At 40.2% G+C, this 27,801-nt stretch overlaps 1 protein-coding gene across 1 annotated transcript in view; it reads right to left on the reverse strand.

Annotated features, from left to right (window-relative positions):
• The window catches only part of LOC147029296 (mitogen-activated protein kinase kinase kinase 12-like), a 223,389-nt gene that overhangs the window by 180,894 nt on the left and 14,694 nt on the right, over nt 1-27,801 (reverse strand). Inside the window, exon 2 of the mRNA XM_085872244.1 lies at nt 558-741. Within this exon, the coding sequence (XP_085728370.1) occupies nt 558-741 (184 nt within the window). The remainder of the gene's footprint in view (nt 1-557; nt 742-27,801) is intronic.

A 27,801-nucleotide genomic window follows, 5' to 3' on the forward strand; every position in this document is an offset into this window, starting at 1 on the left:
ACATCCTTCAAACGTCGAGATTAATGTAACATTGTTTTTCGGTGAAAGCTACTCAATGATTCTGGGTTGTATGCAGCAAGTACTGTTGTCAGTAATCACACCAACTCCAACCTACTGATTCCCCAAAAAATTGCCAAAATCGGCCAAGCACGTGTGTGTGTGTGTGTGTGTGTGTGTGTGTGTGTGTGTGTGTGTGTGTGTGTGTGTGTATAAATATATATATATATATATATATATATATATATATATATATATATATATATATGTATATATATATATATATATATATATATATATATATATATATATATATATATTTTTTTTTTACACATTGCACTTCACCACAGTTTTTGTCGGCTTTTCCATTTGAATGGCACAATTCAATCTCACAAACATACTTTGTTTCAAAATTTCATCTGAAAAAATATATTGAAGGAAATACCATCTACAAACGTGGATAACATTCGAACCATCAGCAATCTCTATCACTTGCATGTTATTATTTCACTTTCAGCTTAAATTTTCCATCTAAAATTTTCAGTTATTATCTTACTCACTTAAAAGTGATGATGTTAGGATGCTTTAACTTCCGTAAATGTTTGATATCTGTCTCCTTCTGTTCTCGAACTTTTTTAATGGCCACGTCCTCTCCACGAAACTTCCCCAGAAATACAGCACCCTGGGCACCACTACCCAGCCACTGTAGCTCTGATATCTCCTCAAACGGAACCTCCCATTGGTCTGAGGAACAACATTGACACATTATACTTGGTACATTTTTCTCATTATAAAAGCGCTGCATCTGCCACATCATCACAAAAAATATCTTTATCATCATTATCATGCATCTTGGTGTTAAATTATGAAAATATTTTTAAAATACGTGGCATTTCAGATCATAACCGAATATAAAAAGATTATGCACCACATCAGCACAGGTTGGATGTTATAATGAATGGAGAGGTGTGAAAAACCTGATCCTGAGTGGGTTGGATGTGTGAAATTGCCACAGAAAAAACTGTTTGACTGTTTCCATTCTGAGCATGTCTTCACTCTTCTTTCCACACACATTTTCAGCTTGGGCCCCAATTATACCCATTACCAACGTAATGCTATTTTCACTTCTGAAAATATTGCTCATTGTCGGACAAGCGCTTCATCAAAAAGGCTTCATATTAGAGGATGTCCATGACAAGGGAGGTAACTACTGGATATGCCTACTTGAATAACAACAAAAAAACAACAACAGTAATGAACTTGTATAATACTTGAGTGGACATTCCTGTAAATTGAATTCATGAAATAATTAATCATGAAAATGTTTTTCAAACTCTCCAGGCTCCCCCAGATCATGACATTTTTATCTTCATCATCAGGCATTTCAATCTAATGAACACAGTTGTCCTTTTTAGCTCGCCTGTTCGAAGAACAGAGAGCTATAGCGATACCCTCGGCGTGAGCGTGAGCGTGAAAATGTTAAAGTTTTTGGTGCAAGTTTTTTCCTTTCTAATGTTTTTATCTGCCACACTATTTTTTACTGATTACAATATACAAATACATATATTGCTTTAAAATTATTTGGATCAGACTTCACTGCAATTCTTTATAAAAAAATATTATTAGACTAGTCTTTTAAAAACGATAAATGTATAAACAGGCGAGCATTGGGTGGCTTTGACACCAACTCTCTGGTTCTTATTTCCTATGTGCAGCATGTGGCTGCGGTTTGCCATCATTTGTTGGGAATGCAGCTGCGCCGCTGATGCAGTGCCCTCTGTAGGCTGGAGTAGGATTTGGGCTTCAGGGTGCTGGCGACAGCTCGCCTACTCTTCACGAAGGCCGTGATGTACTTAACGTCCACTAATTGTCAGCAGATGGGACACCCAGTTTAACACGCATCCGAGGGATTTCGCACGCACTGATGAATCACTCTGCCTGTGAAACACTGTGATGACAGTTTTTAGCTGGGCCAAGATTCGAACCCAGGCAAGACAACTCACAGGGGAGAGTGCGCAAACCTCGAGTCGAGGCTATCCTGCCAGCTCCAAATTTGTTTTCGTAGCCAGCCTGTCATGAGAGTTTGTTATAATGGAAGGACAACAGGTATCAATCCTTCGTTGGCTACACATACAATTGTAAGAACATAGACTCGTTACCTACAATGACAAAATACCGAATTTGGTTCTGCATTGTTAAAAATTCGACTTTTTTTCAGTCTTAATTGGTTATGACACCATATAGTCAAACAACCCCTGAATAAGGGGGGAATGATCAGTTGTAGTCATCGTAGTCATCGTCTTAGTGGGAAGTCTTAACTCACAACTCAAATTTGCATGTCAATATGTGTGTCTCATTTATTTGAGGATTATGTGAACATGCATGAACATGTTAATGTGTGAGTTTACATCCTCCTTTTATAAATAGACTACTCTCAGAGCATCCACTCTGTAGGTGAACTTGTTCCAAGTGTGCAACAAGTTCTTCTGACACATCCCTTGCAATGGCGGACCCAGGGCGGGGGGGGGGGTTCACCAGGTGCACGTGAACCCCCTCTCCCCCTCCCCCTCCGCACGTACAATTATGTCACATGATCGTCATGCAAGATATCACTGGACAATCGCCAATCACACGTCTGTTGCTTTCATTCGGAAATTCATCCGATCCACAATACTTTTCTCTATTAATCCCTGCGACTCAGTGTTTAGTTATGTCTCCCAAGAGAAAGGCAACATTTTCGGAGCAAAGCGCAGTCCAATTCGGAACTATCCCACCAGGTAATTCAACGTTTCAGTGGCTCCATCGTCCATTATTATAATTAATGATCTGATGATCCACAATGGCGAGGTTCGGTTTCGTGCTCGGGGTCATTTCGCCCCATTTTGTCCTTGTCCGTTCGATATTTTCATTGATTTGCTTTGGAAACATTTTGTGTATTTCCATTGTTGTTGTAAAGATCTGTCACAAAGATTCCAAAATCTTCAGCTGTTCTTTAGAATCGGTTAGCGACGGGCCTGAGGCCTTTTCGTCAAGTCGCTTGATATTCCCAAATTTCCCTGTGGAGAAAGTAAATTTTATGGTCGGACGCTGCTCGCTCTGGATCGATGAACCTTTTTTTCCTCGACGATTACATTGACTTGAATAAGGCTTGGCGGTATATTTCACAGTATGAGAACAAGTTAACCTTCAGTGAAGCCCCCTCAAAAAAATTTCTCGATCCGCCCCTGCCATTATTTGGGCAGTGTATAGGAAACAGACCGCTGGCTCAATTGCTCCCAAAAATATTTTTAAATAACCCAGGTAATTTGCATTAGCCCAAAACATGCCTCCTGCTAATATGCACATGTAATACTTTGTGGTTATAGACCCAACACTTGCTCCATTGGCAGAGAACCTGCCTGACGGGCAATCTTGTTCCAAGCATGCAACACAATCGTCTGACACATCCTTTTATTTGGAGGGGGTGTATAGGCAACAGACGGATGCCTCAATCGCTCCCAGAAGTAAAAAAATAACCTGGGTTTGGTAGATGCTTTTTTATGCTTTTGTGCATTGAATGCATCATGGTTGTATCGCTTGGATAATTCCAATTGCAATGGGCCAGAGGCTGACACCAGAGTTGAACTTCCACAAGACATTCTCAAAAATGAAGCTCTGTGCCAAACTTGGTGATTCTAGCTACCCTTGTTATCAAGTAATTCTGCCGACAAACAGATAAACACACACATGGGGTGATCACAATGCACATCATGTACTGAGCTTGCAATTAGGCTTCGTGCTTCGTGTGTCTGTGTGTCCCTGCTCATTGTTTGAGGCAGCTCATCGAAATGCAGGACTTGCGGTTTGTTTGTTTTTGTGCTCATACCACCTCGTCGTGTACTTCGTGCGTGGTCGGCGGTGGCCTTCGAGCGAGTGAGCTGACTTGGAACAGTTAGGCGCACGTGCGTGTATAGACATTGTGTGACAACGAGGCGAGGCGAGGAGATTTTTCAGTGGCGATTATTACAACAGTGGCGAAGTGAGAGAGAGCACCACATCCGAGTCTCCAAGTCTCCGAGTCAGTGAGTGTCTGAGGAGACGGCATGAGTAAAAATACAAAACTGATTTTTCCAGCATAAACTTAAAGATTGGTCAACCTCATTTTGATAGGAAATGGTGATGACGATGGTGGTTGACTTCTCGATTTCAAAAATGTCGAGCCATCATTCACCTTCAGATTGGATGTGTCAGCTATGGACTACGGAGACCGATTCAGGACAGGCACGCTGATCCACAGGTCTGGCCTCGTAAGTTGTGCCGGTGGTAAGTGGCCTGGGTAATAACTTGGTCTTTCCATTGTTGCCACTTCAAATCACCTTGTTGGCATAAATTTCTGTTGAAGTGAATTGTCCCAGCTCTCATTTGCCTTCTCCATAGTAGCCGGTCAGCTGCAGGTGTCATGGTCGGTGTTGCAGTCATTGAGGCTCTGCTTGGAGGTGTCCTTATAACATTTATGTTCATTGCCAAGATGTCGTTTAACTTGGATCAGCTCACCAAACAATATTTGCTTCAGAATGTGTTGGTCATCCATACGAGAACATGACCATTCCACCTCAGCTATATTCTATGGAGAGTAGCTTCCATGCTGGAGGCACCAGCTCGGTATCATACCTCATTGTTTGTGACTTTGTCCTGCCAATGGATCTTTAAGATGGATATGAGATGGCATTGGTGAAATTTCTCCAGGACTTTGATGTGGCGGAGACTCGACTCATGTCTCTGTGTCTGTCTCACACAGTAGAAAAGCCAGGAGAATGGCCGTGAAGACCTTCATTTTTGTGTTTGCTTTAATGCCATGCTGTTTCCACACACAGTCATGGAGACCTCCATGTGCATAGCCGATTTTCTTGATGTAGACATGAATCTCTTCACCTATCATAACATTGTCACAAAGCACACTTCTAAGAGAGGTGAACTTCTTGAAAATGTTGATAGTCATGCCATCAACTTTAACATTGGGCGTTTCAAACGGTTGGCCAGATGCTGGTTGGTACATGATCTTAGTCTTTGAAATGCTGATCTGTGGACCGTAATTTCTGGAAGCTTCTGAAAACTTGTTGGCCATCTGGAGATCCTCATTTGGGTGCAACCAATGCACAGTCCTCTGCATACAGAAACTTACTAATCAGAGTCACTTTTGTTGAGGCATGTCGTCTTCACAGGTTGAATAGTTTCCCAGATCTGTACCCTGATGCTCACACCTGGTGGTATGTCCTGTGCTGCTTCATCAAGAATGGCTGCAGAAAATAGGATGAATAGTGTTGGTGCTATAACACACACCAGCTTAACGTCACTAGTCACTTCAAATACCCTTAATATCTCCCCATTACTGCAGATATGCCTTATCATCCCATCATGCATAGGTCTAAGGATAGATATGGCCTGTCTGGGAAGCTAAATTTGGAGAGCAGCTACCAGAAGCCAAAGGGAATGACAGTGTGAAAGGCCTTGCTAAGGTCAATTATCATGATGTAGAGATCTTGATATGGTGTCCCCTGCATTTCTACTGGAGTTGGCAAGCTGCAAACACCATGTCTGCTGTCCCATGTTTGACCATGAAGCTGTACCGTTATTCTGGCAGGACATTGCTGAATCGCCTGCGACAAACGATTGCAGACAAAACACTGCTCAGGATCTGACTCACAACACACAGAAGGCTAACACCTCTGTAGTTTCCACAGATGCTATTCGAGCCCTAACATTTCCAGAGGCTGATTGTGTTGGCATCCTTCAAGTTTTGTGGGACTTCTTCTTGGGTTTATATATTGTCAGAGTGTCAGAAGATGGGTGAGATGCTCGGCACGACCATATTTCAAGATTTACTAGCATGGATCGGCTCGCTGTGCTCGCCTCTCCACACGTCATTGCAGAGATTGATGTCATACATTTGCGGTGTTGGCATGATTTACACCAATCATACAAACATTTCTTTGCTGCAAATGTGTTTGTAATGTTGGTGATATATTTATTTGAAATTTAGTTTGTGATATAAGAATGTCCAAGTGGTCTAAATGGTCAAGGGTCAAAGCTATCTAATCTGTCTGAAGGGTATAAGGGGCCTAAATGATGTTAAGGTCGAAGGGGTCTGAAGTATCTAAGGGGTCTTTTGGGTCCTCGGGGTCTTTGGGTCTTCAGGTTCTTTGGGAACTTTTGGGTCTTCGGGGTCTTTTTGGGGTCTTGGGTCTTCAGGTCTTTTTGGGGTCTTCTGGGACTTGTGTCTTCATTGTCTCTTTGGTGACTTTTGGGTCTTTGGAATCTTTTGGGACTTTGGGCCTTCCAGGTATTCAGGGTCTTTTGGGTCCTCAGAGACTTTTTGGTCTTTGGGGATTTTGGGGTCTTCGAGGTCTTCAGGTTCTTTTTGGGTCTTCAGGGTCTTTTGGGTTTTTGCATCTTTTTGGACTTTTGGGCCTTCCGGGTCTTCGGGGTCTTTTGGGTCCTCGGACACTTTTCGGTCTTTGTGGATTTTAGGGTGTTCGAGATCTTCAGGTTCTTTTTGGGTCTTCAAGGTCTTTTGGGGTTTTCGGTGACTTTAGGGTCTTCGGGGTATTTTGGATCTTCTGAGGCCTCGAGGTCTTTTGTATCTTCTGGGTATTTAAGGGTCTTCGGGGTCTTTTGCGTCTTAAGGGTCCTCAGGGTCTCACAGGGTCTTCAAAGGTCGAAGGGGTCTCAACAGGCTAAAGGGTTGAAAGGTACATTCCAATAGTACGTAAATCTATATTAATATTTCAGCATGCCCCTTTCTTTGTTCCACCATCAGATTTTTGTTACTGCATGAAATGAAACAAGCTTTGACATATATAGTAATGATATTATTGTCTTCCTTAAGATGCTCCTCAAAATTCGTTTTCATGATTATGGTAGTTATCTATATTAATATTTCAGCATGCCCCTTTCTTTGTTCCACCATCCGATTTTTGTTACTGCATGAAATGAAACAAGCTTTGACACATATAGTAATGACATTATTGTCTTCCTTAAGATGCTCCTCAAAATTCGTTTTGATGATTATGGTAGTTAAACAGTTCATGTTCTCCATTTGCAAAATGGGAGGAATTATTGCACAAAAAAGAAATAAAAATGTTTCCCATTTTTTTAGAGGACCACTAAGATGAGTTCGGCTCATAGAATCACGCTCCATTTGGGGAGAAAACAGTTGAGTTCATACCTGACTAATTTGCACTTTCCATGTGCCGTAGTTTCTTCACAAAATCATGACTTTCTGACCAGCTAAAATCTACAAGATATGAATATGTAGAGGAAACTGATCCGGCCTTTTGGATCATTTTAAAGTAGGGTGCCCTGTAATTTTGATGCGCTCTATGGATCCTCCGGAACTCACGAATGGTACACGTTGTGTCGTCACTAAACTACGTGGTAATGTCATCGAAGTGGAAAACTTGAATGACAATCAATGGATAAAAATGATATAATATATTGTTTAAAATACATTCATGCTATCTGTCTTTTACCATATGTTGCCAGTGATGCCCGTCGAAGACGGGCACCTTTACTCGTAATCGATATACAGTGATTATATAGAAAGTCCACACCTCCTTTCAAAATGTTCACCTTTTGTTACCTTATAACCTGGAATTAAATTTCATTAAATCAGACATTTTCCACTGTTATTTACACATCGTAACCCACAACTTCCAAGTGAAAAACAAATTCTACAAATTATTATTATAGAAATTTGATTAAAAATACAAAACGAGAATATCTAGCTTGGATATGTCATCCTGCAAAGCAAGAACAACGTTCCTGCCTTGCTTGTGGGCTTGTAAGTCTGGTATGTTGGCTAATATTCGTTCTTTCAGTCTGGTCGAGTGTTCTCGAGTAGATGTGTCTGCTCCCAGGTCATTTAGTCTTGAAGTGTACATCTGATTGAAATCTGCGAGTTTGAAAAACGGTGCTACGTCATTCTCCATGCTTTCTGCACGACAGTATTCAATATACGAAAGCAGCTCCACCAGGATAATGCTGTGCAGTTGTTTATCAGAAGAACTTTCTCCACTGTCAGAGCAATTCACTGACTGCTTTCTTGCAGAGTGTTTTTAAGTAATTGCTGTGGTACATTGCATCTTGGGACATCATATCTCCAGCGCTCAATTTGGCAACTAACATATGGTCTCGCACAATTTCTGCACATCGCCGAACATTTCTGTCTCGTTTCTCCATCGATGCCTTATGGAGTTTATCTGATTTTTCACCACAAAAGAAGCAAGTGTCTCTTGCGATGTTCTGGCTGCTTGATCAATGAGTAGTGGTTCCTTGCTGTGGGTAAGCTTGATGCTTCAAAACTGGAGAGGGCTCCGTTTGGCATTTGAGATTCGTGGATGGGGTGACAGCTGGTGGTGGCAGCGTGTGTGTGTGTGTGTGAGTCGTGGTTTGCACTGACACGTGCACAATTGTGTTATGTGCACGTTGTGCATGTTGCTGTGAACACGTGTGTGGTGTGTTGCACTTATGTACACACGTTATGCATGACATGTTATACGCGACGTATTGCACATTTTGTATAGACACGTTAAACATGACATATTTTACATGTTAAAAACACATTATTTATGACATTATTCATATTATTTACGCAAATATTATATATGACATATTGCACATTATAGAGAAGCTGAGCATGACATATTTTACACGTTATATCCACGTTATGTGTGACATATTTTACATGTTATAAACACATTATGTGTGACGAATTTTCCATGTTATATACACATTATGTGTGACGAATTTTACATGTTATATACACATGTGTGACGAATTTTACGTGCTATATACACATGTTAAGTGTGACATATTTTACATGTTATATACACACGTTATGTGTGACATGTTTTACATGTTATATACACACGTTATGTGTGACATGTTTTACATGTTATATATATATACATTAAGTGTGACATATTAAATATGTGATATAAACATATTATGTGTGACACATTATACATGTTATACAAACACACATTATGTGTGACATATTATACATGTTATCAAAACACACATTATGCGTGACATATTATATGTTATATAAACACGATATGTGTGACATTATACATGTTATATAAACACATGTTATGGGTGACATATTATACATGTTATATAAACACACGTTATGCATGACATTATACATGTGATATAAACGCACGTTTTGTGTGGCATATTATACATGTTATATAAACATGTTATGCATGACATTACACATGATATATAAACACATTATATGCAACATTATTCATGATATATAAACCCACATTATGTGTGAAAAAGGAAGGGAAAATTAACACACGTTATGCGTGATATATACATGTTATATAAACACATGTTACATGTGACATATTATACATGTTATATACACACGTTATGTGTGACATGTTATACATGTTATATAAACATATTATGTGTGAAAGCATTATTCATGTTATATAAACACACATTATGTGTGACATATTATACATGTTATCGAAACACACATTATGCGTGACATATTATAAGTTATATAAACACGATATGTGTAACATATTATACATGTTATATAAACACACGTTATGCGTGACATTATACATGTGATATAAACACATGTTATGTGTGACATATTATACATGTTGTATACACACGTTATGTGTGACATATTAAACATGTTATATAACACGTTATGCATGACATTATACATGATATATACACACATTATGTGCAACATTATTCATGTTATATAAACCCACATTATGTGTGAAAAAAGGAAGGGAAAATAAACATACGTTATGAGTGACATATACATGTTATATAGACATGTTACTTGACATATTATACATGTTATATAGACACATTATGTGTGACATATTATACATGTTATATAAACATTATGTGTGACACATTATTCATGTTATATAAACATGCATTATGTGTGACATATTATACATGGGATCTAAACACACATTATGCGTGACATATTATATGTTATATAAACACGATATGTGGGACATTATACATGTTATATAAACACGTTATGGGTGACATATTATACATGTTATATAAACACACGTTATGCATGACATTATACATGTGATATAAACACATGTTATGTGTGGCATATTATACATGTTATATAAACATGTTATGCATGACATTATACATGATATATAAACACATTATGTGCAACATTATTCATGATATATAAACCCACATTATGTGTGAAAAAAGGAAGGGAAAATAAACACACGTTATGCGTGATATATACATGGTATATAGACACATGTTACGTGTGACATACTATACATGTTATATACACACGTTACGTGTGACATATTATACATGTTATCTAAACACACATTATGCGTGACATATTATACGTTATATAAACACGATATGTGTAACATATTGTACATGTTATATAAACATATGTTATGGGTGATATATTATACATGTTATGCGTGACATTATACATGTGCTATAAACACATGTTATGTGTGACATATTATACATGTTATATACACACGTTATGTGTGACATATTAAACATGTTATATAAACATGTTATGCATGACATTATACATGATATATAAACACATTATGTGCAACATTATTCATGTTGTATAAACCCACGTTATGTGTGAAAAAAGGAAGGGAAAATAAACACACGTTATGAGTGACATATACATGTTATATAGACATGTTACTTGTGACATATTATACATGTTATATAAACATTCTTCTTCTTCTTCTTTCGGCTGCTCCCGTTAGGGGTCGCCACAGCGGATCATCCATTATGATCCGCATAGTGATTTGGCACATGTTTTACGCCGGATGCCCTTCCTGACGCAACCCTGGTCGCCTCTTACGACACAGGGATATGGTACACCTATTTTAACCGGGGTATACACCGGCCCAGTATACTGGTACTCATTTCGCCGACCTCGGAAGGATGACAGGCTGAGTCAACCCCCTGGTGTATTAATTCAGTGGCTCAACGGGGCTTGAACTCAGGACCTCTTGGATCCCAAGCCGCTGCCCTAACCACTGCGCCAACACCAGGCTATGTTATATAAACATTATGTGTGACATATTAAATATGTTATATAAATATTATGTGTGACACATTATTCATGTTATATAAACACGCATTATGTGTGACATATTATACGTTATATAAACACGATATGTGTGACATTATACATGTTATATAAACACATGTTATGGGTGACATATTATACATGTTATATAAACACACATTATGCATGACATTATACATGTGATATAAACACACGTTATGTGTGGCATATTATTCATGTTATATAAACATGTTATGCATGACATTATACATGATATATAAACACATTATGTGCAACATTATTCATGATATATAAACCAACATTATGTGTGAAAAAGGAAGGGAAAATAAACACACGTTATGCGTGACATATACATGTTATATGGACATGTTACGTGTGACATATTATACATGTTATATAAACATTATGTGTGACACATTATTCATGTTATATAAACACACATTATGTGTGACATATTATACATGTTATCGAAACACACATTATGCGTGACATATTATACATTATATTAACACGATATGTGTAACATATTATACATGTTATATAAACACATGTTATGAGTGACATATACATGTTATATAGACATGTTACGTGTGACACATTATTCATGTTATATAAACACACATTATGTGTGACATATTATACATGTTATCTAAACACACATTATGTGTGACATATTATACATTATATAAACACGATATGTGTGACATATTATATAAACACATGTTATGGGTGACATATTATACATGTTATATAAACACACGTTATGTGTGACATTATACATGTGATATAAACATACGTTATGTGTGACATATTATACATGTTATATACACACGTTATGCGTGACATATTAAACATGTTATATAAACACACGTTATGCATGACATTATACATGATATATAAACACATTATGTGCAACATTATTCATGTTATATAAACCCACATTATGCGTGAAAAAAGGAAGGGAAAATAAACAGACGTTATGCGTGACATATACATGTTATATAGACACATGTTACTTGTGACATATTATACATGTTATATAGACACGTTATGTGTGACATATTATACATGTTATCGAAAGATATTATGTGTGACACATTATACATGTTACATAAACACACATTATGTGTGACATATTATTCATGTTATCTAAACACACATTATGCGTGACATATTATACATCTTATATAAGCACGATATGTGTGACATATTATACATCTTATATAATCACGTTATTGGTGACAAATTATACATGTTATATAAACACACATTATGCATGACATTATACATGTGATATAAACACGTTATGCGTGACATATTATACATGTTATATACACATGTTATGCATGACATATTATACATGTGATATAAACACGTTATACCCGACATATTATACATGTTACATAAACATATGTTATGCCCGACATATTATACTGTGTACACAGGTTATGCATGACAGACACACATTAATATAAGCAGAGGTTTGTTTATTAAGGAGTGGTTTATTGATTCATGAGAGGTTTGCTTATAAACGAGAGGTTTGTTCATTAATGGAATGTTTGTTAATTTAGTAGAGGTTTGTTTATTCAGTGGAGGTTTGTTTAAGGACAGGATTGTTTATTAAGGACAGGTTTGTTTATTAAGGAATGGTTTATTGATTCACGAGAGGTTTGCTTATTAACGAGAGGTTTGTTTATTAAGGACAGGTTTGTTTCTGAAGGAGTGGTTTATTGATTCACGAGAGGTTTGCTTATAAACGAGAGGTTTGTTCATTAATGGAATGTTTGTTTATTTAGTAGAGGTTTGTTTATTCAGTGGAGGTTTGTTTAAGGACAGGATTGTTTATTAAGGACAGATTTGTTTATAAAGGAGTGGTTTATTGATTCATGAGAGGTTTGCTTATTAATGAGAGGTTTGTTCATTAATGGAATGTTTGTTTATTAAGTAGAGGTTTGTTTATTCAGTGGAGGTTTGTTTAAGGAGAGGATGGTTTATTAAAGAGAGGATTGTTTATTAAGGAGAGGTTTGTTCATTAATGGAATGTTTGTTTATTAAGTAGAGGTTTGTTTATTAAGTGGAGGTTTGTTTATTCAGTGGAGGTTTGTTTATTAAGGAGAGGATTGTTTATTAAGGAGAGGATTGTTTATTAAGGAGAGGTTTGTTCATTAATGGAATGTTTGTTTATTAAGTAGAGGATTGTTTATTCAAGAGAGGTTTGTTTATTAAGGATTGGATTGTTTATTAAGGAGAGGTTTGTTCATTAATGGAATATTTGTTTATTAAGAATTGGATTGTTTATTAAGGAGAGGTTTGTTTATTAATGATTGGATTGTTTATTAAGGAGAGGTTTGTTCATTAATGGAATATTTGTTTATTAAGAATTGGATTGTTTATTAAGGAGAGGTTTGTTTATTAATGATTGGATTGTTTATTCAGGAGAGGTTTGTTCATTAATGGAATGTTTGTTTATTAAGAATTGGATTGTTTATTAAGGATAGGTTTGTTTATTCAGTGGAGGTTTGTTTATTAAGGAGAGGATTGTTTATTAAGGAGAGGATTGTTTATTAAGGAGAGGCTTGTTCATTAATGGAATGTTTGTTTATTAAGTAGAGGTTTGTTTATTAAAGAGAAGTTTGTTTATTAAGGATTGGATTGTTTATTAAGGAGAGGTTTGTTCATTAATGGAATGTTTGTTTTTTAAGAATTGGATTGTTTATTAAGGAGAGGTTTGTTCATTAATGGAATGTTTGTTTATTAAGTAGATGTTTGTTTATTCAGTGGAGGTTTGTTTGTTCAGGAGAGGATTGTTTATTAAGGAGAGGATTGTTTATTAAGGAGAGGATTGTTCATTAATGGAATGTTTGTTTATTAAAGATTGGATTGTTTATTAAGTAGAGGTTTGTTTATTAAGGAGAGGATTGTTTATTAAGGAGAGGATTGTTTATTAAGGAGAGGATTGTTCATTAATGGAATGTTTGTTTATTAAGGATTGGATTGTTTATTAAGTAGAGGTTTGTTTATTCAGTGGAGGTTTGTTTATTAAGGAGAGGATTGTTAATTAAGGAGATGATTGTTCATTTACGGAATGTTTGTTTATAAAGTAGAGGTTTGTTTTTTTAGAGAGGTTTGTTTTTTAAGGATTGGATTGTTTATTAAGTAGAGGTTTGTTTATTAAGGAGAGGATTGTTTATTAAGGAGAGGATTGTTTATTAAGGAGAGGATTGTTCATTAATGGAATGTTTGTTTATTAAGGATTGGATTGTTTATTAAGTAGAGGTTTGTTTATTCAGTGGAGGTTTGTTTATTAAGGAGAGGATTGTTAATTAAGGAGAGGATTGTTTATTAAGGAGAGGATTGTTTATTAAGGAGAGGATTGTTCATTTACGGAATGTTTGTTTATAAAGTAGAGGTTTGTTTTTTTAGAGAGGTTTGTTTTTTAAGGATTGGATTGTTTATTAAGGAGAGGTTTGTTCATTAATGGAATGTTTGTTTCTTAAGTAGAGGATTGTTTATTCAGGAGAGGTTTGTTGATTAACGAGAGGTTTGTTCATTAAGGAAAGGTTTTTTATTAATAAATGTTTGTTTATTTAATAAGGAGAGGATTGTTTATTTAGCATATGTTTGTTTATTAAGGAGAGGTCTATTTATTAACAAGAGGTTTGTTGATTAACGAGAGGTTTTTTCATTAAGGAGAGGTTTGTTTATTAAGGAGAGGTTTATTTAATAAGGAGAGGACTGTTCATTAAGGAAATGTTTGTTTATTAAGGAGAGGTTTATTTATTAACAAGAGGTTTGTTCATGAAGGAGAGGTTTGTTCATTAAGTTGAGGTTTATTTATGAAGGAGAAGATTATTTAATAAGGAGAGGACTGTTCATTAAGGACATGTTTGTTTATTAAGGAGAGGTTTGTGTGCATTTGGCTGGTTCAGTGCTTTTCAAATGTCGAAGTCAGGAAGCCTTGTTCAGCCACGATCCGCAGCAAACGGCACAGTGCTCATTTCTGTAATATGTTTCCCTGTTGGTATGGCGTTCTGGGAGACCACGTTGTTTGTGAATTTCTCTTGGTCACATAATTTTTTCCCCCAAAGTAATAAATAAATTAATAATGTTACACCATTAACCAAGTAAGAGAAAACTCATGTTCTGTTTTGGTTATAATGAGAGATTTATTCACAAAGATCACTGAAAAGTTCACAACAGCTTGCTTGCCATCTCAAAGTTGAGTTCAGGAAATTGTTAAGCAAGCAGCTCCCTTCCATATTATCTCTGAAAAGGTACAACCCTTGTGGTCAGAACCCACCTTTTGGCACCTTCTTAAATGTTTATAAGGTAGAAGCAACACATTGCATCTCACAAAATCAGGTCCATATTATATACTTCAATATATATATATATATATATAAATATATATATATATATATATATATATATATATATATATATATATATATATATATATATATATATATAGTACTTATACTTAATTACAAAGCAATGAATGAAAGCAATTTTTGGAACCTATATCAATATAGGCTTATTTATTTGATCCTGGGATATAGCAATGGTCCTCCCCTCCCCGCCCCTCCTCCCCTGCCCAAGTGGTAGTGTGAGCTGGTAATTTCGTGACAAAAAGAAAATTTTAATGATATGTTTTGTGCAGTTATGGAGTGCACTGTTATTTACAGCTCTTGTGTTGCTGTTCATGAAACAAGTGTTTTCAGAGTTGTGCGAATGGTGAGGGATTTCATAAGTAAGTTTTTTTTCATCCCCTTCCATATAAATTGTGATTTATATCCTCTTCACGTTCAGGTGTATTTTTAATGTTAGGAAGACGTAAAGAGTGACGTTTTAACGATCGCGTCGTGTCATTAATGAACATGTGGCTGGTTCAGTGCTTAATAATGTTTAGTAAAATTAATTTTAGCTGTGGGTGACATGGGCACCACTATTACTGCCTTCCTTGCACTGATCGAAACCCCTGTCGGATTGAGTGAGTTTCAAGATAAAATTCTGGGTTATATCTCTTATACTGTAAACTTGAACGTGACGGACAGTAACTGGCGTCCTGACCTGCTAGTATTCAGGATTTATTTTGATCATTCGTCATGATGGTTGAGCAGTATTGAAGGAACAATTATTCTGACGATGAGTTTCCAACCGTTCTTCTTGGTAGGCCCTTGTTTTGTTATTCAGACATTGTTGCGGCTACTCACCTTGACTACTGACTCTATGATGCTACCCTATGGTGTAACACTCGCTGAATAGTTCAGAACACTGTTTTGAGCTGTACAGCCACCTGTTAGGGGTGAGTTTGTCATCATTTTGCAATGAATGCCGATGCAAACATAAGCTGTGCGTAATGCAAAGTCCTCAGAATGATTGTGCTAATTAATGTGCAACGAGAAGAGCACTTGGGAGAGCAAATACCTCTGCCATGCAATGCCTGATCCACAAAAACATATTGGGCCCAATACACTTTTGAAATATCGTACTCGATATCATATTTTGACCCCGTCTTTCAATGGTAAAGAATCACTTCAAAAATGAAATAGTTCTGGTATCCAGATCCGGATGTGGTATCCGGACTTTGATTATTTTTTCAGATTGAAATTGATGATTTGTTAGAAGTTTGACCTTGAGTTGACCTTTGACCTTTTGACCTCAAAAATAGTTGGTCTCCAAATCCAGTTATTGCCCAGTGCAAATTCAGTTACGGTGTTAGTCCATGACCCAGTGCAATTGGAATGATCCCAGATATATAATCACGATGTATTATCATATATGCATATAAGCTGTACGCACGTTTTTGCTTAATATACGTACTTCAGGTTATTTTTAACATGAAATAGGCAAAGCCGAGAAACGAATGAAACATGGTGGGCTAGAGAGGTTCTTCTTCTTCATTTTGGTTCCAGCATCGGCTCGAGTATGTGTTAAACTACTTTTATCTCTGGTTTGTTATGCAGGGTGTCTTTATTGGTTTCTCGTCTTCAAAATATATCAGTAAATGAACATTTATTTTCCTTTTATTTTGCCGAATCGACCCAAACATGATGCGTCAGAGAGTTTCTTCTTCATTATTTTGGTTCCGGTATCAGCTCGAGTGTGCTTTAAACGCAAACAAGTTTTTATCTCCCAAACATTCATTGGGACCGGTAGGGGACATGTACTGCAAAGTAATTCTCACTCTTGTTTAAAATACATCTCGCCAGTCTTCAGTGGGGAGGGTAAGACAACTCAGAGGTAGCTCTCATCCATCCTTGTCTTTGATTTGTGTTGGATTTTTGATTCCAACAGGTGAATGTTAAAAATCCAACAGTTTATTCTGAAAAGAGGAGACCATTGTATGCCTGTACCCTGTTAAACAAACAAAAAATCCCCAATTCCAGCACTACATAAAGGAATGAGAACTTTCCCAGGATTGCCTCTGATCCATCGTAACTTGAAATAATACTACAAACAAAGTATAATTGGAGGCTGTCTGGGGTTCAGTGGCATTTTTTCAAATATCCCTCCAAACAAAGATGTTAGAACAGAATGACCCCTGAAAACATCACAACTTGATCATCTAAATGTGATCCTATTTAAAATTAAAAAAAACCCGGCAGGGTACTTTAGGGACTGGGGGGCTCCATTCTTTTTTTTTGTATACCTTGTCGAGGCTAATATGAGAGCTAACACATAACGCACAGCCTGGGGGGTGTGAGACAAGAGGGGCGGGAGTGGGAAGGACAAAAGAGTAGGGAACAGAGACATTAGGAGATCTGTGGAAGGGAGAGGGATGCGGTGGGGAACATGGGGAATAGAAGATGGACATTACAGGGACTTTCAGGAAGGAAAGCAGGGAATTTTAAGTAGGTGGACTTGGGTGGATTATCAGGGGTAGAAAAGATCGAGGATTTGGATGGGGGAAGATAAGAGATGGTGGTGAACAGCTGTTTTGAAAATCTGGAGGGAAGAGTGGGATTGAGGAGTGTGTGGGAGTTTGTTCCAAAGGCGGGAAAAAAGAGGAATGAAAGAGTGAAGGTGAGCAGTGATTCGTGATTTTGGTAGTTTTACCAGAAGGGGGTTGTTGGCGGACCTTGAGCGCCCTGCAGAAATATGGTGGGGACAAATCTCAGACAGAGCAGGAGAAGCGAGACCGGAGAGGAGACGGTAGAAGACAGAAAGACCACTGACCTGCCTGCGATGAGAGAGTGAGAGGCCCAAAGACTCAGCCTCATCACGGGAGATGCCAATGATCTGAAATGCCTTGGTTTCCACAGCGTGAAGCGGAGAAAGGTGAGAGGCAGGAGCACCAGCCCAGGGGAGAGCAGTACTCCATCAGGCTGCGGACGAAAGCTTTGTATGTGGTCAGGAGCTCAGGTGGGCCGAAGAAGGACTTTGCATGACAGAGGATTCCCAGTTGTCTACTGGCTTTGGAGGCCAGGTTGGAAATGTGGCTTTCCCAGGAAGATCATGGCATATAGTGAGACCCAGAAGCATGAATGAAAGGACTTCTTCCAGAGGATTGTTGAGAAAGTAGATGGGGGGAGGGGGTTCCAAACGGTCCTTTCGAAGAGACATAGTGAGAGTGTGAGATTTGTCCGGATTGAAAGACATGTTCCACGTCTTGGACCAGTATGTGATTTTACCCAGATCTGCAGAGAGTTAAGAAGCTGCTGCTTGCTGGTCTGAGGGATAACCGATGGTACGGCAAAGGGTGGAGTCATCAGCAAAGAGATAAAGAGGATTTTCCAGAGAGTCGGAGAGATCATTGATGAAAATCAGAAAAAGAACAGGACCCAGAACGCTGCCTTGAGGAACTCCAGCCTGGACAGGAAGAGGGGAGGAAAGAACTCCATTTAGGGCCACATGTTGACTGCGACAAGAGAGGAAGTCTGTGAGCCATGAGTGAAGATAGCCTTGGATACCACAGGAGATTCCACCCTTTTGAACCCCCTCAAGGAGATGACAAACAACTTGAGATTGGGTATGTCCACGGGAACACGTGACAGTTGTAAAACATAAATATATATATATATATATAAATATATATATATATATATATAAATATAACACCTATAGAATAGTGGTATGATAGCTTGGGAAAGTAACCAACTCCACACATTAGAGACTCCACACAGCCACGATAAGATTTCTTGATGAAATAGTGCTCTCCATTGGAATGGATTCAAGGAATGAGAATGAGCTGCAACACATGTGATGGCTGGTTTCACTTTTCATTGATATGCATAAGCGAAAACGGTGGATTAATATTACTACACGAGGGAAATGGGAAAATCCACATGAAAACGGGAACCTCTGGGAAAAGATTATTGAAAAAAACTAAACCAAACAGCAGAGTTAACATTCAAAATTTAAACAAGCCTCAATACAGGATACACATACTTGGTAATACAAGGTCATCTCACCACAATCGGAGTTCAATGGGTCTATAAGGTGAGCATCACATGACCTAGCTACTGCAGATGACAAGATTCCACATAAAAACACCCAGAACTCAGATATTCAACATCTCAAGATACCTGGATAGCATGATATGGACACAACACTCGAGATCACCCAATTCAATACAGGTCTGCCTTCCATTTCTGCCCAAGTGCCAATACACCTCTATCCCAATTGCTTTGAAGTACAGTACTTAACTAATTCCAGATTAAATCCATCTCCTCTCTGCTACAACCACCATTCCAGGAAAAGCATGCCACACATTAACAACTGTGTGAAAATTTCCCCGCAACTTGGTACTGTATTATCGATACTCTTATTTACTCTCCAGCTGCATCTGAAGAGGAAAAGCCTGGTGTTGGTGAAAAGCCTGGTGCTGTTGGGTTCTGAGTTGGAGCCATTAAAATAACACCAGGTGGGTTGACTCAGTCTGTCATCCTTTTGAGGTCAGCAAAATGAGTATCAAGTTCGTGGGAAGAATGAGTCATTTGAGTATCCTGCGTCGGAGTGGCGATCCGTCCATGATTGTGAAACCCAGCCAATAAAAAACTGCCTCGGTAGCTTTGTGTCTGAACATGAGAAATTAGCGATTATTCTTCTTCTTCTTTTTTTAAGCCCGAGGTCCTGTCATTATTATCCATTCTGCTAAAAAAAAAACCTTTCCTGCATCTATGTTAGGAGTGCCCTTCATTATTACCTCTGCCACCAAAGGTGAACGGAGGTGATATTTTCACACCTGTCTGTCTGTCCGTTTGACTGTCTGTGAATAGGATATCTCAAAAAAGTTGTGGACAGATTCACATGAAATTTGGTGGACACGTTGGGTGTGTGACAAAGCCGAAATTATTAGATTATGGTGAGGATCCAGATCCAGTTTCGGCATATGAATGGGATACAAAACACCTGGCGGAGGTATGCGCTCTACCGAGTGCCGTTCTTGTTTCCAATGAATTGAGAGTATGCAGGCCTTGCAGAATCTGAAAAACCACCTCTTTATCTTTACTATATATTACCGACAAGGTGTCATCTGAGAATTTTGAAAGTCTACGTGATAGAATTTACCAAATAATTACAAGAAATTACAAACAACCATCCTCGTGCTAATCCCTGATGTACTCCACTACTTACAGTGTGACATCTTCTCACCGACAACCACATTTTATTTCTTGTTTCCTTTCCCTCAATCCATTCATCCTGTCGTTCACTAATATATCAATAACTCCACAAACCCTGACCTTGCCTCTTATGTGGTACTTCCCTTGTGGAAGTCTCGGTGTATTACATCAACTGCACTTCAGTCATATACCCAATCAGTAAATCCCTCATAGAATTTCAATATATATTTGGCTGACCTCCCCCACCATCCCCCGATCCACCATCACCCCCACTAACCCACACCAACCATTCCCCCTTTCTCTCACTCCCGGAGAAGCATGGTCAAAGATGCCTATACCTCTGCAGCGACTTGTGGTGAGCCGTGCCAAGCATGCCGATCCACACTAGTTTATATAGATATGGCTCCTCACCTGAACCTCAATCAATATCTCCACTACACCTTCCTGACAATGGAAGTTAAACGAACAGGTCTATAGTTATCCAATGAGCTTCCCTTGCACCTTTTTAAAATAATGGCAATTACATTTACTCCCGTTATGGTAGCTGACATGACTCCACTTCACAAACTCAACGAAAAAAATTACACTCCCCCCAACAATTATACTAGTAGAGTTCACAAAGCTAGGCCGAAAACAGTTGTCATCCCTCACGTAAATGTATCCAAAATCTTACGAAACCCCATCCACTAGATTTCAACAATTACACCAAGCACGGATTTCAAGACAAAACCAATGAAACACTTCACGAGAAGCCAAGAGTCATGAACCGACACACCAGGAACGGATAAACATTGCGACGTTATCCGAGTATGGGACTCGACTGATTTAACAACAAACAGGATAAAACAGATCCAGTCCTTTGTTCTGTGACATGTGACTTGCATTTTATTCCCTTCGCAGACCTCTTCTGGTGACGTGCCTAAATACGGTACAAGGAGTGAAAATGGCATTGAACCAAAAGCACACCATCATCCACGACGAGTTCCTCAATCCGGGTTGCCATCGGCATGGCCTGGAGTTCTACGGGTGTGTACGAGTAATTATACAGACGCCATCATGTACTTCATTCTAGGACGGTGAAATGTTCCCCCTCTGACTCCCCCTTGAACTCTCTGGACAGGCCAGCAAGCTGGTTATACAATTTGTGGGTGAAAAGGTGTGCTGTGCCTCAACGAGTATGGAGGGTGCTGCTTGGCAGTGAGTTTGCTTTGTATGGCAAAATGGAGGACGGCCAAATCTGCACGGGTCTTACGTTTGCACCTCAATTATTTACCTCCACCGGTCTCAGGACAATCACTGCTGCTGGTGAGGCAGCATCACCTCACCCCATCCGTCCATGGCTTTGAAATGATGGCTTACGCTTCAGGCATGATCTCAGGAACCGTGACATTTAACACCTGGTTAAAAAAACAAAAAAACATCCAAGCACCAACGGCGATAATTCCAGGTGATTTCTATTTCCTGATATTTTAGTTTCTCCATGGAAAGATTTAGCTGAAACAAGAGTACGTGCCACATTGTTACACGGCAAACACACGAAGCACACTCCAAAAAGTGTAATCTATTTGTCTGCATACAAAATCAATTTATCAACTCACTCGCACGGTATTTAACCACTCGAACTGGCTTTTTGGTTGAGTTGACAATGTCTTGTTGCATTACCTCCACCGGCATGGGTTCTAATAGTTGCTCAGAAGACATTTCCGGGCCCACACATTGGAGTGGAGACCTTACCGGTATTGCTGCTTTGCCACAAAAGTGTTCACAACCTGTTGTTAATGCACACAATGGACCGCCAGGTGTCTACCCCACCCCCTTGGCAAGTTTTCAACAAAGCAACAGATCAAAATAAGTGTTTGGGAATATCATGGGAAGGAAAAAGGAACAATGAAATCATATAAGGGAGAAGTGAAGAGCACGTCAGATTCTCCATCAGAAAGAAGAGATGAGGACTAATCTACCATCAAAAACATTGTCAACATGAACGGGAGTGGTCCATCATTTCAAATGTCTTGAACAGGTGAAATCAATGTTTCAATGAGGAGATGGAGAACAAACACCTGATTAACTTAAACCAATTAAAATGAGACACGAGAGCTGTTAGCCCCACACTTCCCACCTAAAGCAAAGTTGAAAGATGCTAAAGAGTTCCAGCAGGATTGACCCAACGTCAAATTTTAATTTAAAAAAAAAAAAAATTCTGTTTTGACCCCTGTGACCTCAAGTCCCCACCCTCTGGGGAGTAAACGAGGATCAAATCACACAAATTGTTACATATTTCATGGACCCCTGCCCCCCCCCCCGCCCCCAATGTTCATTGAATCTTCAAAGTTTCATTTTAAAAAGTGCTTGGAATTGCAGTTCTTGGTATTTGACCTTTAGACCCCACCCCAGGTGGTAAAAATGATGCTCACTCACCTTCTTGCATGTGGTGGTCATAAGAACCAAGTTTGGTGAATTCCTGCACAACCGTTGAGGAGATAGCGTCACAGACGGACAGACAGACAGACAGACAGACAAGCAGACAGAAAGAGCCGATTACAATCTTGCTCAGCTCGATGGAGCACTGCTCTCTCCTCTGGGCTCGCTCCCTTTCCTCACACATCTTGCTCAGCTCAATGGAGCACTGCTCTCCCCTCTGGGCTCACTCCCTTTCCTCACACATCTTGCTCAGCTCGATGGAGCACTGCTCTCCTCTTTGGGCTCACTCCCTTGCCTCACACATCTTGCTCAGCTCGATGGAGCACTGCTCTCTCTTCTGGGCTCACTCCCTTGCCTCACACATCTTGCTCAGCTCGATGGAGCACTGCTCTCTCCTCTGGGCTCACTCCCTTTCCTCACACATCTTGCTCAGCTCGATGGAGCACTGCTCTCCTCTTTGGGCTCACTCCCTTGCCTCACACATCTTGCTCAGCTCGATGGAGCACTGCTCTCTCCTCTGGGCTCGCTCCCTTTCCTCACACATCTTGCTCAGCTCAATGGAGCACTGCTCTCCCCTCTGGGCTCACTCCCTTTCCTCACACATCTTGCTCAGCTCGATGGAGCACTGCTCTCCTCTTTGGGCTCACTCCCTTGCCTCACACATCTTGCTCAGCTCGATGGAGCACTGCTCTCTCTTCTGGGCTCACTCCCTTGCCTCACACATCTTGCTCAGCTCGATGGAGCACTGCTCTCTCCTCTGGGCTCACTCCCTTTCCTCACACATCTTGCTCAGCTCGATGGAGCACTGCTCTCCTCTTTGGGCTCACTCCCTTGCCTCACACATCTTGCTCAGCTCGATGGAGCACTGCTCTCTCCTCTGGGCTCACTCCCTTGCCTCGCACATCTTGCTCAGCTCGATGGAGCACTGCTCTCCTCTCTGGGCTCACTCCCTTGCCTCACACATCTTGCTCAGCTCGATGGAGCACTGCTCTCCTCTCTGGGCTCACTCCCTTGCCTCACACATCTTGCTCAGCTCGATGGAGCACTGCTTTCCTCTCTGGGCTCACTCCCTTGCCTCACACATCTTGCTCAGCTCGATGGAGCACTGCTCTCTCCTCTGGGCTCACTCCCTTGCCTCGCACATTTTGCTTAGCTCGATGGAGCACTGCTCTCCTCTCTGGGCTCACTCCCTTTCCTCACACATCTTGCTCAGCTCGATGGAGCACTGCTCTCCTCTCTGGGCTCACTCCCTTTCCTCACACATCTTGCTCAGCTCGATGGAGCACTGCTCTCCTCTCTGGGCTCACTCCCCTGCCTCACACATCTTGCTCAGCTCGATGGAGCACTGCTCTCTCCTCTGGGCTCGCTCCCTTTCCTCACACATCTTGCTCAGCTAGATGGAGCACTGCTCTCTCCTCTGGGCTCGCTCCCTTTCCTCACACATCTTGCTCAGCTCAATGGAGCACTGCTCTCTCCTCTGGGCTCACTCTCTTTCCTCGCACATCTTGCTCAGCTCGATGGAGCACTGCTCTCCTCTCTGGGCTCACTCCCTTGCCTCACACATCTTGCTCAGCTCGATGGAGCACTGCTCTCCTCTCTGGGCTCACTCCCCTGCCTCACACATCTTGCTCAGCTCGATGGAGCACTGCTCTCCTCTTTGGGCTCACTCCCCTGCCTCACACATCTTGCTCAGCTCGATGGAGCACTGCTCTCTCCTCTGGGCTCGCTCCCTTTCCTCACACATCTTGCTCAGCTCGATGGAGCACTGCTCTCTCCTCTGGGCTCGCTCCCTTTCCTCACACATCTTGCTCAGCTCAATGGAGCACTGCTCTCTCCTCTGGGCTCACTCTCTTTCCTCGCACATCTTGCTCAGCTCGATGGAGCACTGCTCTCCTCTCTGGGCTCACTCCCTTGCCTCACACATCTTGCTCAGCTCGATGGAGCACTGCTCTCCTCTCTGGGCTCACTCCCTTGCCTCACACATCTTGCTCAGCTCGATTCCGTGTAAAATCAGACCTATAAAGGAGAACCCAAACACAATACATATATTTATTTTTATATTTATGAATACTATTGAGAGTCATTAATCATGGTCGAATATGTTGTTGTCTTTCGGCTGCTCCCGTTAGGGGTCGCCACAGCGGATCATCCGTTATGATCCGCATACTGATTTGGCATAGGTTTTACGCCGGATGCCCTTCCTGACGCAACCATGGTCGCCTCTTACGACACAGGGATAAGGATTGGGTTTTGCCATGATTCCGGGCTGCCCTACACCCTCTCATAGCGCGGCCAGTGCAGAGTCCCGTCCTCGAGCGATCCTCCAACCCAAGCCTCCGAGTAGCCGGATTACAGGCGCACGCCACTACGCCCAGTTAATCATGGTCTAATATTAAGGGGAAAATAGATTTCCATCTCTTCAGTGACGTCACGCTGTGAACTCACCTGGATCCGAATGGCGGCTCACATGGAGAAAGAGTGCGCGTCGAGCTCGGATTCCGACACTGATTCCACCATCATCGGAAACTCTGAAGGTTCTCAGGATGTTCAAACTGATCAATGGGATTTTGAATCAACGATTGGAGACAAGTTATTGATGGAAACACTTTCAGGGCAATTGTGGAGCCGAATTGTTCTGAGCCTTGTGTGATGGATTCAGGCAAATGCAAGGAAAACAGACACAGGTGGAGCCAATTCAGCCCATCATGCCTGCACGAACACCACACTCATTTATCTAAACAAGACAGAAAGAAGAAAATGTAACCATATATATATATATATATATATATATATATATATATATATATATATATATATATATATATATATATATATATATATATATATATATAAATATATATATATATATATATTAATCTATTTATTTTAAGTTGTAGATTTTGTATTTTTAACACCCCCCCCCCCCTCAGGGGATGGGGTATGGGCTTGGTTAAAAACACACAACATCAACCACAAAACACCCCTTGACAAGACTGCCACCAACACTCCGTACACACGTACACAATCACCCATTAATGCTCAAACAACTGAAAAGTCCCATCAACATCCCCGTACCCCTCCATCTCCATAACTTCCAGGTACCTATCTAATTACAATTTAAACTTATCTCCTGTTCTTGCTGCCACTACTTTTCCAGGGAGACCATTCTATGGATTAACTACTCTCTGAGTAAAAGTCCCCTTCATTACTACCGTCTTAACTCTCCTTTTCTTTACTCTCAGGCCTTGGCCCCTGGTTCTATCATTGTCTACTCGATTGAATAATTCATCTTCACTTATTTTATCTCTACCTTTCAATATCTTAAACATCTCTATCATATCTCCTCATAACCGCCTCCTTTCTCGTGGATAAGCCCTGTCTCCTTCAACCGCTCCTCGTAGCTGAGTCTAGCTGGGCCCGGAATCAATCTCGTAACCCCACGCTGAACCTTCTCCATGGCATCTATGTTCTTCCTGAATCGTGGTGACTAAAACTGCACACAATACTTGAGATGTGGCCCCCACTAAATTCCTGCACAATATTAACACCTCTTTTGATATATTATAATTGATCCCCCTCTAAATACAACCTAAAACCCTGTTTGCTTAACCTATAGCTGCCTGGCACTGTGCTACCTGCTTACCTCCCGTATCTATTACCACCCCCAGATCGTTCTCCTGTGTGACACGCTCCAAAATTACCCCTTACACCCTGTAATCTCTATTTTCATTGTTCTTTCCCATCCCCAACACCTTAAACTTGCTCAGGTTAAATTACATCTGCCAATCTTTTGCCCAATCCATAGTAGTATCAATACTTTCCTGAATCTGATCACCACCCCCTCTGCTATCCACCTCACCTCCAAACTTTGTGTTATCTGCAAATTTGGAAAGCTTACTCTTCACCCCATTCTCCAAATCGTTGATGTAAATAATGAATAGTAATGGTCCAAGTACTGATCCCTGAGGTACCCCTCCACTTACATCCTCCCAGCAAGACATCCTCCCACTCACAGCCACTCTCTGCTCCCTATCACGAAGCCAATTTGCAATCCAATTAGATACCTGACCAGCCACTCCACAAGCCCTCACTTTGGCTAACAACCTCCAATGTGGTACCTTATCAAATGCCTTATTAAAGTCTAGATTTACTATGTCCACTTCCTTTCCCTCATCCACCCAATCAGTCACTGCTTCATAGAACTCTAAAAGATTTGTTAAACAGGAACTACCTTTGGTAAACCCATGGTGACTACCTTTAATTCGTTTGTATTTGTATTAACAAAGATGGTGGAAGTGTTCATGAACATGAAAACGGCAGTCGCATTTTCACAACACATTGGAAGGTTTTGTTTTCCCATTCAATTAACGATTCCTAAGGGATTAATTGATAAATCAGTTCCACAACTTCAGCAGAAACACAGCACAGAAACACGACACAGACACAGACACAAGGCACGACATGGCACGGATACCACCGAGGCACACTCGGGCACCACGGACAAAATGGGCGATGAATGCTTTGTCCCATCGTCACAGGATGACCACGTGTCCTGAATACGATGCGATCGTCCAGTTTCATACTTTTCCTGGATGCCATATGTGTCCGTGTTGTGTCCATATTGTGCTGTGTCATGCCCGTGCCTTGTCCATGCCGTGTCCATGTTGATGTCCCACCCAAGTGGAGGAGGAAGCG

Source organism: Eptatretus burgeri, chromosome 3, assembly GCF_056783735.1.
Source record: "Eptatretus burgeri isolate ZD-2024b chromosome 3, Ebu_testis_v1, whole genome shotgun sequence".
In the NCBI taxonomy this organism is placed as follows: Eukaryota; Metazoa; Chordata; class Myxini; order Myxiniformes; family Myxinidae; genus Eptatretus; species Eptatretus burgeri.